Genomic DNA, 14,364 nt, shown 5'->3' on the forward strand with positions numbered 1-14,364 from the left:
GTAAAATACTACTTGAGTAAAAGTCTAAAAGTACTTGGTTTTAACTATACTTAAGTATCAAAAGTAAAAGTACAAATAATAAAAGATTACTTATAGTAAGCAAACCAGACAGCACAATTTTCTTGTTTTTTTTATTTACGGATAGCCAGGGTCACACTCCAATACTCAGATATCATTTACAAACAAAGACTTTGTGTTTAGTGAGTCTGCCAGATCAGTGGCAGTAGGGATGACCAGGGATGTTCTCTTGATAAGTGTGCACATTTTACAATTTTCTTTCCTGCTAAGCATTCAAAATGTACAGAGTAATTTTGGGTGTCAGGGAAAATGTATGGAGTAAAAGTAAAAGTTGTGAAAAATATAAATAGTAAAGTAAAATATAAATATCCCCAAAAATTACTTTTAAGTAGTTCTTAAAAGTATTTTTACTTAAGTACTTTACACCACTGAATATATTGTCTCTGATATACTAAAGAGATGGTTATGTCCAAAATGGCACCCTATTCACTATATAGTGCACTACTTTTGACCAGAGCTCATATGGCTCTGGTCAAAGGTAGTGCACTATGTAGGGAATAGGGTGCCATTTGGGACAGAGCTGTGGACTCACTGAAGAGGCTGCCTATCCGGCTCTCTTCTGGAGGTGTTTGGCTGCACCTTAGAGACTATATGTTCATCTGGATTTCATATCATTATTTCCATTCTACCTAGTGGTAAATTAACGCAAGCTGGCTCTACCAAGGTCCTCTAAGAATATTTATGATAGCCTCTAGAAAAGTGAAATAATCATACTCTGTTGGATAGAAAAGCTATCTCAGATCTAGAGGTTTCAGACTGAATGAGGAGGTCCAATTGTCTGATTATAATGGTTTAAAGCCATCAACTCTGGACCTCAAAGCCAGTTCCACTGCATTTTTCATTGTCCCCCTCTAATCAGGGACTGATTTAGAACTGCGACACCAGGTGTGTGCAATTAATTATCAGGTAGAACAGAAAACCAGCAGGCTCCGGACCTCGAAAGGTAAGAGTTGAATACCCCTGGTCTAAAGTATGGCTACAGAGCATCTGAAATGGCCCCCTATTCCCTGAGTAGTACACCACTTTTGACCAGGGCCTTATGGGCAGTCTCTGTTAGAGTGCAGATGGGAATGCTTCCTAAGTGATTTAAGACATTGTCTTACGTCAGAAAGCATGACGTCTCCATCTGAGGGACGAGCGTCATGTAGGAGTGACGCCACCTGATTAGAAAACAATGGTGGCAGAGATGGACACAGCAAATCTTCAAGACAAACAAATATACTCCAGAAGTCACTGCCGTGGGTTGGTCAAATGACAAATTCCCTGTTGCTGAGGCTGTTCTCATTAGTATTGTCATGGCCTCACAAATGACAGCTATTTGAGGGTCACTGTGTCACGCCCTGACCTGAGAGAGACGGTTTGTTTCTCTATGTGGTTAGGTCAGGGTGTGGGGTGGGCATTCTATGGTGTCTATTTCTTTGTGTTGAGCCGAGTATGGTTCCTAATCAGAGGCAGCTGTCTATCGTTGTCTCTGATTAGGTATCATACTTAGGCAGCCTTTCCCCCCACCTGTAGTTGTGGGATGTTATTTTTGTACTGCTCGTTATTGGCCTGCAAGACATGACGGTCGTTTACGTTTGTTTATTATTTTGTTTAGGTGTTCTGTTTTATAATTAAATACAAAGATGAACACTCACCACGCTGCACCTTGGTCTACGCCCTTTGACGGTCGTGACACACTGGTAGTATTGGAGAAAGGAAATGGAAATATCAATATGACAGCTTCCAATCTAGTGAGAGCTGGAGCTCACTGGAGTGCGTTGTATATTCTCAGTGGTCTGTGTTGTCTTTGACCAACCCACGGCAGTGACTACTGGGTCAGAAGGCGACACATTGTGTCTGTCTGTGTGACGGTATCACAGCTCTATGACGGCTGTGACTGACTGAATGCTGTCTGTTGACGGTGTTGACTGAGTCACGGTGTTGACTCACCTTCCCAGACAGACCTCTATAACATAATATGTTTGTCTTGAAGATTTGGTGTGTCCATCTCTGCCTCCATTGTTTTCTAATCAGGTGGCGTCACTCCTACATGACGCTCGTCCCTCAGATGGAGACGTCATGCTTTCTGACGTAAGACAATGTCTCTGCCACAGTGTTCTCAGACGAGGCTGCTCTACTGAGAGAAGATTGGAGTGAGATTGGAAGGGGTAGAGTCAGTAATAATTTTTCAAGAGCACTATATTTTCTCGTTGGCTCGATATCTACAGTGCAAGATTTATAACTGAGTAGACCTGAGTGTATATATAGTGCCCCTGATGACAGCAAACAAATGCAAGTTAATATATTTATATTATTCATGAAGTATGAATCAGTTTTAGTCTAGGTTTATTAACTGAGTATTCTCACTGTAGCACAGCGTTGACTAATTTGCATTCCATTTCCTTTTTATATGATCATGCAGTTTGATAGGACCTAGCATGAATTTGATTAGAAACAATGTGTTAGAGTATGTCAAGCCCTAGTTGAATAAAGGTTACACAATCAAGACAGTGTCAATCAACTTGTCCTATGATATACTGTACATCAATTATTATGGGGCTGCTTCATTTGATATGCCTTCAATAGGATGTGGATTCTCCCAGGTAATGCTTTGCCTTTGCATGGCTGTGTCGCCATTGTTGTGACTTAGCATGCTGTTCATGCTCACTCGGTCTCACCTCATCCCTTTAATGTATCTTAAGGAATCAACAAAGGTTTAGAGTCTCTGTGCTTGGCTCTCAGCATTATGGAGATGGATGGAGTAATAGACTTCGCTTTGATAGATAGAGAGATGCACCTTTTCCACCCTTTGCACACCAGACAGCTTCCATCTCCGTACAACCCCCCCCCCCCTCCTTTTACCAATGACTCTGTATATTTCACAAGCCATCAGTTGTATCCACTAGAGTGAGGAAAATCTCCCATCATTCTGAGAGAGTGCTCTCCATTCCAGGCGGACCATGCAGGCAAGCCTATGCCAGCTCAACTGTCACCATGCTTATTGACGTGTGGTGTTGACAAATTTATTCTGCGTTAATCCTGATTTGTTATCTGATTACATGGTTTTGAATAATGAGTTGTATTTGTCAGAGTGGGCCTAATACAGATCATATTTACTGTTGGGTTTAAGCCGCTTCCCTGATTTAAATTGGTAATAAATGGCTGCTGGAGACAGATTGCTTTACCCATTATCGTAGGCTACCACTGCAGCCACTCATTGTAGACCCATTACTAATGTATTACCATGGCATTGTACTCAAACACTTCTTGTACTTTGAAATGAATGTGGCTGCATTTTGTCAGAATATATTGTAACAGCACTAGTGATGGGAGGCTTGGGCTTTCAGAATGTATCTTGCTGCATTTACTTGAAATGTAACTACAGCCAACAGACACCATGCCACTGGTTTTCCATGTAATTGTTTGTTGTCACTTGACGCATGCTGGTAGTGACTTACTGGAGTCATACACTGCTGAAAATGGAAAACAAGCATAAGCAAGCCAGACCAGTGCTACACTGAGGCTCACACTCCCTGATTGGAACATTCTATTTAAAACTCCTTACCTACCTCATATGTTGTTTATACATTTACCTGGTTGTGCAGTGTAACCTGCTATTAGTGAGGGCAGCAATTTGGTCTCATGCATTTAGAGCCAACAACAGGGAAAGAGGTTTTTCAGCCTACATAGTGATTTGGCTGACTGTCTCTTCAATTCCAATCTTTCACATCTATCTCTCTCCTGCTTGATAAGCATGCCTGGAAAGTGGGATAAAAATGTGAATAGTGGATGTCACATAGATGTGCCCTGAGTAGACACGGTGCCATCTGTAGAAAGATATGTTTTTAGCAGGATCCATTCCTCATGTATACTAATCAGAAATATAAACGCAACATATAATGTTTCATGAGCTGAAATAAAAGATCCCACAAATTTTCCATACACACAAAAAGCTTATTTCTCTCAAATTTTGTGAGCAAATTTGTTTACATCCCTGTTAGTGAGCATTTCTCCTTTGCCAAGATAACCCATCCACCTGACAGGTGTGGCATATCAAGAAGCTGATTAAACAGCTTGATCATTACACAGGTGCACCTTGTGCTGGGTACAATAAAAGACCACTCTAAAATGTGCAGTTCTGTCACACAACACATTACCACAGATGACTCAGGTTTTGAGGGAGCGTGCATTTGGCATGCTGACTGCAGGAATGTCCAACAGAGATGTTGCCAGAGAATGTAACGTTCATTTCTCTACCGTAAGTCGCTTCCAAAGTTGTTAAGAATTTTTCAGTATGTCCAACCTGCCTAGGACCTCAACAAACCCGGCTCCTTCACCTGCAGGATTGTCTGAGACCAGTCACCTAGACAGCTCATGAAACTGAAGAGTATTTCTGTCTGTAATAAAGCCCTTTTGTAGGGAAAAACTCATTCTATTGGCTGGGCCTTGCTCCCCAGTCGGTGGGCCTATGTCCTTCCAAGCCCACCCATGGCTGCGCCCCTGCCCATTCATGTGAAAGTCATAGATTAGGGCCTAATAAATAAAAAAATATTGACGGATTTCCTAATATGAACTGTAACTCAGTAATATTGAAGTTGTTGCATGTTGCGTTTATAGTGTTTTGTTTATGAATGTCTTCTCTGTTGCTCCAGGCTTGGTCACAGCAGGTGTAGGCTAAGACGGTTTTTGCAATGTTTTAAACAGATGAATACTTTTGCAATGTCTTACGGTCTTTGTCTTGTAAATAGTGTGCTGTGTTCTCCACACTTTCTTTTGTGCTGCAAATAGTCACTTGACATTGAGTAATTAGTTGTGTTGTGGATGTAAAGGAAAGTAGATAAGGTTGGTTTGTTGAATTGAGCCCGTGTGTGTCACTGTTCTAGGTCTTTTTAGTTGGTTAGCGACTTAAATTAATGTCTCTCTCTTCCTTTCCCTTCTACCTATTAATCATCTCTTCCTCCCCAAACATCTGCTCCTCTATTCATGCCAGTGGGCTACTGTCGCTCCTCCTTTATGCTACCCATCTTCCACAGCCTTTATAATGTCATGTCCTGATCGACTCGAGCTCTACTTTTACACCCGTATTCAATTATACTTGCAAATCAAAGTTATGTAATGACCATTATCATATGCTGTAGCTAGGCTACAGTGGATATTGTTGTTGTAGTGGCTGTTGCAAGGAGAGGACCAAGGTGCAGCGTGGTACGTGTTCATGATGGTATTTATTAAAACTGAACACTGAATCAAAAAACAAAGTGGAACAAAACGCAACAGCTCTGTCAGGCGAAAAACACAAGACAGAAAACAACTACCCACAAAAACCCTGTGGGAAAAGGCTACCTAAGTATGGCTCCCAATCAGAGACAACGATAGACAGCTGTCCCTGATTGAGAGCCATACCCGGCCAAAACAAAGAAATACACAAATCATAGAAAACGGAACATAGAATGCCCACCCTAGTCACACCCTGGCCTAACCAAAATAGAGAACAAAAACCTCTCTATGGCCAGGGCGTGACAGTACCCCCCCCCCAAAGGTGCGGTCTCTGGCCACAAAACCTGACTCTAAAGGGGAGGGTCCGGGTGGGCCTTCCTTACGGCGGCGGCTCTGGTGCGGGACGTGGACCCCGCTCCACTTTCGGCTTGGCCCACTTAGGTGGCGCCTCTGGAGTGGGGACCCTCGCCGCAGATCCCGGACAGGCGGTTGACTCTGGCAGCTCCGGACAGGCGGGCGACTCTGGCAGCTCTGGACAGGCGTCAGGCACAGGACTCACCAGGCTGGGCAGACATGCAGGAGGCCTGGCTCTGGGAGCAGGCACAGGACTCACCAGGCTGGGGAGACTTGCAGGAGGCCTGGCTCTGGGCGCAGGCACAGGATTCACCAGGCTGGGTGAGACTTGCAGGAGGCCTGGCTCTGGGCGCAGGCACAGGACTCACCAGGCTGGGGAGACTTGCAGGAGGCCTGGCTCTGGGCGCAGGCACAGGACTCACCAGGCTGGGGAGACATGCAGGAGGCCTGGCTCTGGGAGCAGGCACCAGATAGACCGGGTCCTGGAGACGCACTGGAGGTCTGGAGCGCACGGCTTGAACAACCCGTCCTGGCTGAGTTGTCACTGTAGCCCAGCACGGGCGAAGCGCTGGCACAGGGCGAACTGGGCTGTGCTGGAGAGTGAGAGCTGCTGTGCGTAGAACAGGCGCAGGGTAAGCTGGACCGAGGAGCCGCACTGGTGGCCAGATGCGCTGCGCCGGCACACTTCTCCCTGGCTGCCAGCCAACTCTCGCCACGCAACGCTGCGGAGCCCGTATTGACCGCACCGGACTGTGCGTGCGTATGGGTTACACCGTGCGCACTTCCGCATAGCACGGTGCTCTCCACGTCACCCGCTCCCCATGGTAAGCACGGGGGGTTGGCTCAGGGCTCACCCGTGGCCCAGCCAAACTACCCGTGTGCCGATGCCTCTCGTGCCTCCGTCGTTGCCCTAGCTCCTCGTACTGTCGCCTTTCCTCCCTCGCTGTCTCCACCTGTTTCCATGGCAGGGTCTTGTCCCCTGCCATTACCTCTTCCCATGTCCAGGACGTCCTCCACTCCTTTCTTTCCCTGGCCCGGGATCCTTTCTCCTCCTGGGTACGCTGCTTGGTCCTTCTTTGGTGGGTAGTTCTGTAACGGCTGTTGCAAGGAGAGGACCAAGGTGCAGCGTGGTACGTGTTCATGATGGTATTTATTAAAACTGAACACTGAATCAAAAAACAAAGTGGAACAAAATGCAACAGCTCTGTCAGGTGAAAAACACAAGACAGAAAACAACTACCCACAAAAACCCTGTGGGAAAAGGCTACCTAAGTATGGCTCCCAATCAGAGACAACGATAGACAGCTGTCCCTGATTGAGAGCCATTCCCGGCCAAAACAAAGAAATACACAAAACATAGAAAACGGAACATAGAATGCCCACCCTAGTCACACCCTGGCCTAACCAAAATAGAGAACAAAAACCTCTCTATGGCCAGGGCGTGACAGTTGTGCTGTCCTGTTTGGAACCATGATGATGTTGTTGACATAGTGATCATTGTCATCCAGTGTTTACATCCGTTCTGGCTGTATACCTCCTGCTCTATACAATCAGTCTTCCTTTTCTTCTCTCCCTCGCTCTCAGTACTGTCAGGTTGTTGGACGATCCTGCATCCCTCCTACTCTCTTCTTTCTCATCTAGGGCTGTCAGTTATAGGGCGATCGCATCCTTCATTCATTCCTTCCCTCTCTGAATCTGAATGAGATGCTGCTTTATTTTGTCTTTCCTTCTGATCCTCTTGGCTCTGGGCGGTGGAGGTTTTTATTTAGTCTGTGTTATTTGGTTCTGGCTGCTTGTATATTTGATCTGTTTGCATAGCTAAAATCTCCTTTCCTCTGCTGGGAGTGCCAGGGTTTCTGTTGTGTTCTTCTCTCTACTTTAAGCATGTTTCACACCTCACAGGCGTTGTGTTCTTCCATTGTGTCTGTAAGTTGCTCTCATCAGTGCTGCTCTCTGGGAGATGAGTCAGTGCATTCTCAGTGCTTGGTTAAAACCTGCACGCTTCCCTGCCTCAACACATTTAGCGTATTTTTGCGTGTGTGTGTTAGCATCAACAGAGACAGAAAGAGAGGAAGAGAAGGAAGATAAAGGGCTATAGAGACAGACAGCGACCAGTAGGCCTGCCAGTGTGATCAGAGTGGACAGGCCTGGCAGAACAGTGTCAAAGCCACTCTGAGATGCCAGGAGAGAGAGAGAGAAGAGAGAGAGAGAGAGAGAGAGAGAGAGAGAGAGAGAGAGAGAGAGAGAGAGAGAGAGAGAGAGAGAGAGAGAGAGAGAGAGAGAGAGAGAGAGAGAGAGAGAGAGAGAGAGAGAGAGAGAGAGAGAGAGAGAGAGAGAGAGAGAGAGAGAGAGAGAGAGAGAGAGAGAGAGAGAGAGAGAGAGAGAGAGAGAGAGAGAGAGAGAGAGAGAGAGAGAGAGAGAGAGAGAGAGAGAGAGAGAGAGAGCAGACAACCACTCTGACCATGGTACTGTGACTGCAGCATCCCAGAACAACCGTCACAGCAGACAACCACTGTGACCATGGTACTGTGACTGCAGCAGCCCAGAACGACCGTCACAGCAGACAACCACTCTGACCATGGTACTGTGACTGCAGCAGCCCAGAACGACCGTCACAGCAGACAACCACTCTGACCATGGTACTGTGACTGCAGCAGCCCAGAACGACCGTCACAGCAGACAACCACTCTGACCATGGTACTGTGACTGCAGCAGCCCAGAGCAACCATCACAGCAGACAACCACTCTGACCATGGCTCATGCTCATCATTAGCACATCACGCTGTCACTTCAACTTTGCTCTGATGATGGTCCAATGGGAGTCTGAGTATCCTCTGATTGGTAGTTACATGCCATGTGTCACTGATGTAGTCTCTTTCCACAACTGCTGTGTCTGGTTTTGGTTGAACTAGGGGACATGTAGTAAAGGACAGAAATAAACTGTATGGAAATGACTGTATTGACAGAACCAAATATAGATTTTTTTTGTGGCATCCAGCCACTTTAACCCGCTCTTTGTGTGTCTATGTTCTGAGATTCTAACCGCTGTCCCTGTAGTGTGTGTGTGTGTGTGTGTGTGTGTGTGTGTGTGTTCAGTGTCCCTGTGTCTGTTCCTGCATCTGTCTGGATTTCCCCTCTCCTCTGTGTTAACCAACCAGATAATCTGTTCAGTTCTCAGCATCAACTACAGTATGTGATTGGGTTCTATAATAATGTAATGATGGGCGGCAAAAGGTCGCCAAAAGGTCACTGGTTCGAATCCCCGTGCCGACTAGGTGAAAAGTCTGTCGATGTGCCCTTGAGCAAGGCACTACACCCTAATTGCTCCTGTGAGTCGCTCTGGATACGAACGTCTGCTAAATGACTAAAATGTAATGTAAATGTAACCCTCTTCCCTGTGGGTCTGTGTCCCCAACAGACAGATTGTAACCCTCCTCCCTGTGGGTCTGTGTCCCCCAACAGACCGATTGTAACCCTCTTCCCTGTGGGTCTGTGTCCCCCAACAGACAGATTGTAACCCTCTTCCCTGTGGGTCTGTGTCCCCCAACAGACCGATTGTAACCCTCTTCCCTGTGGGTCTGTGTCCCCCAACAGACAGATTGTAACCCTCTTCCCTGTGGGTCTGTGTCCCCCAACAGACAGATTGTAACCCTCTTCCCTGTGGGTCTGTGTCCCCCAACAGACAGATTGTAACCCTCTTCCCTGTGTGTCTGTGTCCCCCAATGGACAGATTGTAACCCTCTTCCCTGTGGGTCTGTGTCCCCCAACAGACAGATTGTAACCCTCCTCCCTGTGGGTCTGTGTCCCCCAACAGACAGATTGTAACCCTCTTCCCTGTGGGTCTGTGTCCCCAACAGACAGATTGTAACCCTCTTCCCTGTGGGTCTGTGTGTCCCAACAGACAGATTGTAACCCTCCTCCCTGTGGGTCTGTGTCCCCCAACAGACAGATTGTAACCCTCTTTCCTGTGTGTCTGTGTCCCCCAACAGACAGATTGTAACCCTCTTCCCTGTGGGTCTGTGTCCCCCAACAGACAGATTGTAACCCTCCTCCCTGTGGGTCTGTGTCCCCCAACAGACAGATTGTAACCCTCTTCCCTGTGGGTCTGTGTCCCCCAACAGACCGATTGTAACCCTCTTCCCTGTGGGTCTGTGTCCCCCAACAGACAGATTGTAACCCTCTTCCCTGTGGGTCTGTGTCCCCCAACAGACAGATTGTAACCCTCTTCCCTGTGGGTCTGTGTCCCCCAACAGACAGATTGTAACCCTCTTCCCTGTGGGTCTGTGTCCCCCAACAGACAGATTGTAACCCTCCTCCCTGTGGGTCTGTGTCCCCCAACAGACAGATTGTAACCCTCCTCCCTGTGGGTCTGTGTCCCCCAACAGACAGATTGTAACCCTCTTCCCTGTGGGTCTGTGTCCCCCAACAGACCGATTGTAACCCTCTTCCCTGTGGGTCTGTGTCCCCCAACAGACAGATTGTAACCCTCTTCCCTGTGTGTCTGTGTGTCCCAGCAGATGTGCTGGAGGGGAAGAGTGCCATCCTCCTGGGGATGAGTCAGTGGAACTCCAACGACCTGGTGGAGCAGATCGAGACCCTGGGACACATGGACCAATCACAAGGCATGTTACACACAGGGTATCCTGGGACACATGGACCAATCACAAGGCATGTTGCACACAGGGTACCCTGGGACACATGGACCAATCACAAGGCATGTTACACACAGGGTACCCTGGGACACATGGACCAATCACAAGATATGTTACACACAGGGTACCCTGGCACACATGGACCAATCACAAGGCATGTTGCACACAGGGTACCCTGGGACACATGGACCAATCACAAGGCATGTTACACACAGGGTACCCTGGGACACATGGACCAATCACAAGATATGTGACACACAGGGTACACTGTCACAAGGTATGTTACACACAGGGTACCCTGGGACACATGGACCAACCACAAGGTATGTTACACACAGGGTACCCTGGGACACATGGACCAATCACAAGGTATGTTACACACAGGGTACACTGGCACACATGGACCAATCACAAGGTATGTTACACACAGGGTACACTGGAACACATGGGCCAATCACAATGTATGTTACACACAGGGTACCCTGGGACACATGGGCCAATCACAATGTATGTTGCACACAGGGTACCCTGGGACACATGGACCAATCACAAGATACGTTACACACAGGGTACCCTGGGACACATGGGCCAATCACAATGTATGTTACACACAGGGTACCCTGGGACACATGGACCAATCACAAGATACGTTACACATAGGGTACACTGAGACACATGGACCAATCACATGGTACGTTACACATAGGGTACACTAGGGGCATGAGAGGGCTCTAATGCCCTCTGAACATCTGTTCAGCTCTCTCCACCTCCTACTGCAGTACTGTGGAGCTGCTTGCTCTCAAAGACATACATGCACTCTCACAAACAAAAACACACAAGCTCATGCATATATTTACACTGTTTAGTGCAGTTAAACAAAGAATTTCACACAACAAATCACAAATGAGACCATTGAACCATCAAAATTCAAACAACTTCAAACATCCATTTATGTGTTTTTATGTTTGGTTAGTTTAAAATCAGATAGACGTTGATGCTCTGCTGCATGTATTGATTTGTAAACCTTTTGTTCTTGTCGGAATAAGTCTACTGGAAGGCAATGAGTCACTATAGTGAAAATGTGAATTTTCCTCGTTATCGGTCATAACAATCACTCAATCAATCAAATGTATTGCAACAGGTCAGTACCTCAGGAGTAAATGTCAGTTGGCTTTTCATAGCCGAGCATTCAGAGGTTGAGACAGCAGGTGCGGTATAGAGAGAGAGACAGTCGAAAACAGCACGTCCAGTGAACAGGTCAGGCTTCCCTAGCCACATGCAGAACAGTTGAAACTGGAGCAGCAGTACGACCAGGTGGACTGGGGACAGCCAGGAGTCATCAGGCCAGGTAGTCCTGAGGCATGGTCCTAGGACTCAGGTCCTCTGGGAGGGGAAAGAGAGAATTAGAGGGAGCATACTTAAATTCACACAGGACACCAGAGAATTACACCAGATATAACAGACTGATCCTAGCCCCCCAGCACATAATAGACTATTGCAGCATAGATACTGGAGACTGAGACAAGGGGGGGTCGGGGGGGGGGGGTCGGGGGACACTGTGGCCCCATCCGACGATACCCCCGGACAGGGCCAACCAGGCAGGATATAACCCCACCCATTTTGCCAAAGCACAGCCTCCACACCACTAGAATGATATCAACAGACCACCAACTTACTGAATATAGCCCACAAAGATCTCCTCCACCGCACGAGCTTGAGGGGGTGCATAACCGGACAGGAAGATCACGTCAGTGACTCAACCCACTCTCAACCCATCCTAGAGACGACATAGAAGAGCACCAGTAAGCCAGTGACTCAGCCTCCGTAATAGGGTCAGAGACAGAGAATCCCAGTGGCGAGAGGGGAGCCGGCCAGGTAGAGACAGCAAGGGCGGTTCGTCACTCCAGTGCCTTGCCGTTCACCTTCGAATCACTGGCCCAGACTACACTCAATCATAAGACCTACTGAAGAGATGAGTCTTCAGTAAGGACTTAAAGGTCAAGACCGAGTCTGCGTCTCTCACAAGGATAGGCAGACCATTCCATAAAAATTGAGCTCTATAGGAGAAAGCCCTGCCTCCAGCTGTTTGCTTAGAAATTCTCGGGACAATAAGGAGGCCTGCGTCTTGTGACTGTAACGTATGTGTAGGTATGTACGGCAGGACCAGATCAATTTCTCTATTTACTTTGTTCTTATGGTTTATTTTTGTTTTCTGTTTGACTTATTTTTCATTTTAATCTCAGTGCTCTGATTTGCAAACCCCAGGGATTTATTTGGTCTTAAGTAACTCCCTCTCTCTTGGTTATTTGTTGGTCTTTGAAGATTGACAGGGCTTTTTCCAGAGGCAGATACATGCATGTCTAGTGGAAGCAGCTACTGTAATACCTTCTCTGAAAATTCCCTCTCTCCATCACTCTACTTCCCTTTATTCAGACTGACTATGTTTGACATCAACTGTATTTAATCTTAAATCACATGAATTAAATATTGGTTAGTGTTAAATGTAATTGAATGTGTTTTTCAAATGTAAATGAAGAAATTAAAACTTGATCTTATGCAGACAAGTGATTTGACTAATTAGCTACTTCACTGTACTGCAGACTCATGCAAATGACTGTATTTAAGGTAGATTCATGTTTTATTTTGTCTCAGAGCACAGGTAGATCATCAGAACAGTTTGACTGAACCAACAGCCGTATTGTACTTCAGAAATCCCACAGCCTTGATCATGAGACACATCAATGGCAGAAATACAGCACAATGCTTTGCTAGTTCAGGGAGGACAGTGTTTTTTATATTAAAGAATTGTATAGTTTAGAGACTGTGCAACAACAACAGCAGCTCACATCAGATAACTCACTGAGCCACACAGTTACTCAGCCCTGTCTCTAGTCTGAGGCCGCATCCAATATGGCACCCTATTCCCTATGTAGTGCACTACTTTTGACCAGAGCCATATTTCCCCTGGTGCATTACAAAGGAAATAGGGTGGTTTTTGGGACACAGCTTGAGTGTTTACCCCAACAGCCAATGTAAAACCAGCTGAACTTCTCTATTGGACAAGACAATGGGGAATTAAGAATGGGGGGTCTTAAGCAGGCCTGACAGAGTGATGAAGAAGCAATCACTGGGCCATGCATCATGCCTGCTAGCGCATCCCTCTCTTTCTCCCATGCCACCCTATAGAAATCACCTAATTTCTGGCTGGCCATAGTCCCTGTGCCCACTTCTCTTGCCAAAATATACACATCAAACATCTCCAAACCATGTGTTAGAAGGAGGGATGAGGGGTATCAACGTGAACTCTTTCGGGATTGTTTTTTCTTGCAAAATAGAGACATTCTTATGCTTTCTGAGAGTTTTCTTCGAGACATACACTGAACAACCATCACTAATACTAATTAGATCACATTAACTAAACATGATAAATCAAAGGATATAAATCTTGTCAGCACTTAGACCTGACATTGGTGAGTGAGCTTTGAAGTCTGGTGAAGGATCCAAGTCAGATAGTCCACATTTACAGACATTGCAATCTCTTCATTGGTTTTCTCTTCTCTAAGGCTTCACTGAGAAACCATTAATTTCCAGCTCAAGGTTTACTGATTGATCTCTGACTGTATTGTACTCAGAGAACATTTCTTGGCTGGCTATAACATCCTCAAATGCAATACCAGGCAGGAAAACATATCTTTCCTTTTTCTTATTTTCCATTTCCAAATCGTTCCATATCTACAGCAGTGTGCTACAGTAGCTTATCAGGTAAGGATCATGCATGAGGTCCTACAGATTGAAGTAGATGGTTTTAATTGCTGGGTTTCTGGGGTCTGAGCGATGGTGGTGGAATGCCCACCTGTAGAGATGAAAGACCTTAATATAAAGATGTTCAGTCAAACACTGTTACAAAAAGTGGGTGTGAAATGTCACTGGTTCTACTTTTGGCACTGTACTGTAGCAGTGGCCTCATGGTTAGGTCATTCTAGAATGGAACCCATCTCAGCTATTCCATTACAAAAGCTGTTTGAAAGGTTACTGTACGTTCTGCAGTACTGTTGTGTGGCTTTAAAAGCGTGCAGGTAATCTA

At 46.3% G+C, this 14,364-nt stretch overlaps 1 protein-coding gene across 1 annotated transcript in view; it reads left to right on the forward strand.

Moving 5' to 3' along the window:
* LOC106612781 (membrane-associated phosphatidylinositol transfer protein 3) overlaps positions 1–14,364 on the forward strand; it is a 177,180-nt gene that overhangs the window by 46,043 nt on the left and 116,773 nt on the right. The window contains exon 3 of the mRNA XM_045724624.1: positions 10,146–10,250. Coding sequence (XP_045580580.1) covers positions 10,146–10,250 — 105 coding nt within the window. The remainder of the gene's footprint in view (positions 1–10,145; positions 10,251–14,364) is intronic.

The sequence above is a fragment of the Salmo salar genome, chromosome ssa09 (genome assembly GCF_905237065.1).
Source record: "Salmo salar chromosome ssa09, Ssal_v3.1, whole genome shotgun sequence".
In the NCBI taxonomy this organism is placed as follows: Eukaryota; Metazoa; Chordata; class Actinopteri; order Salmoniformes; family Salmonidae; genus Salmo; species Salmo salar.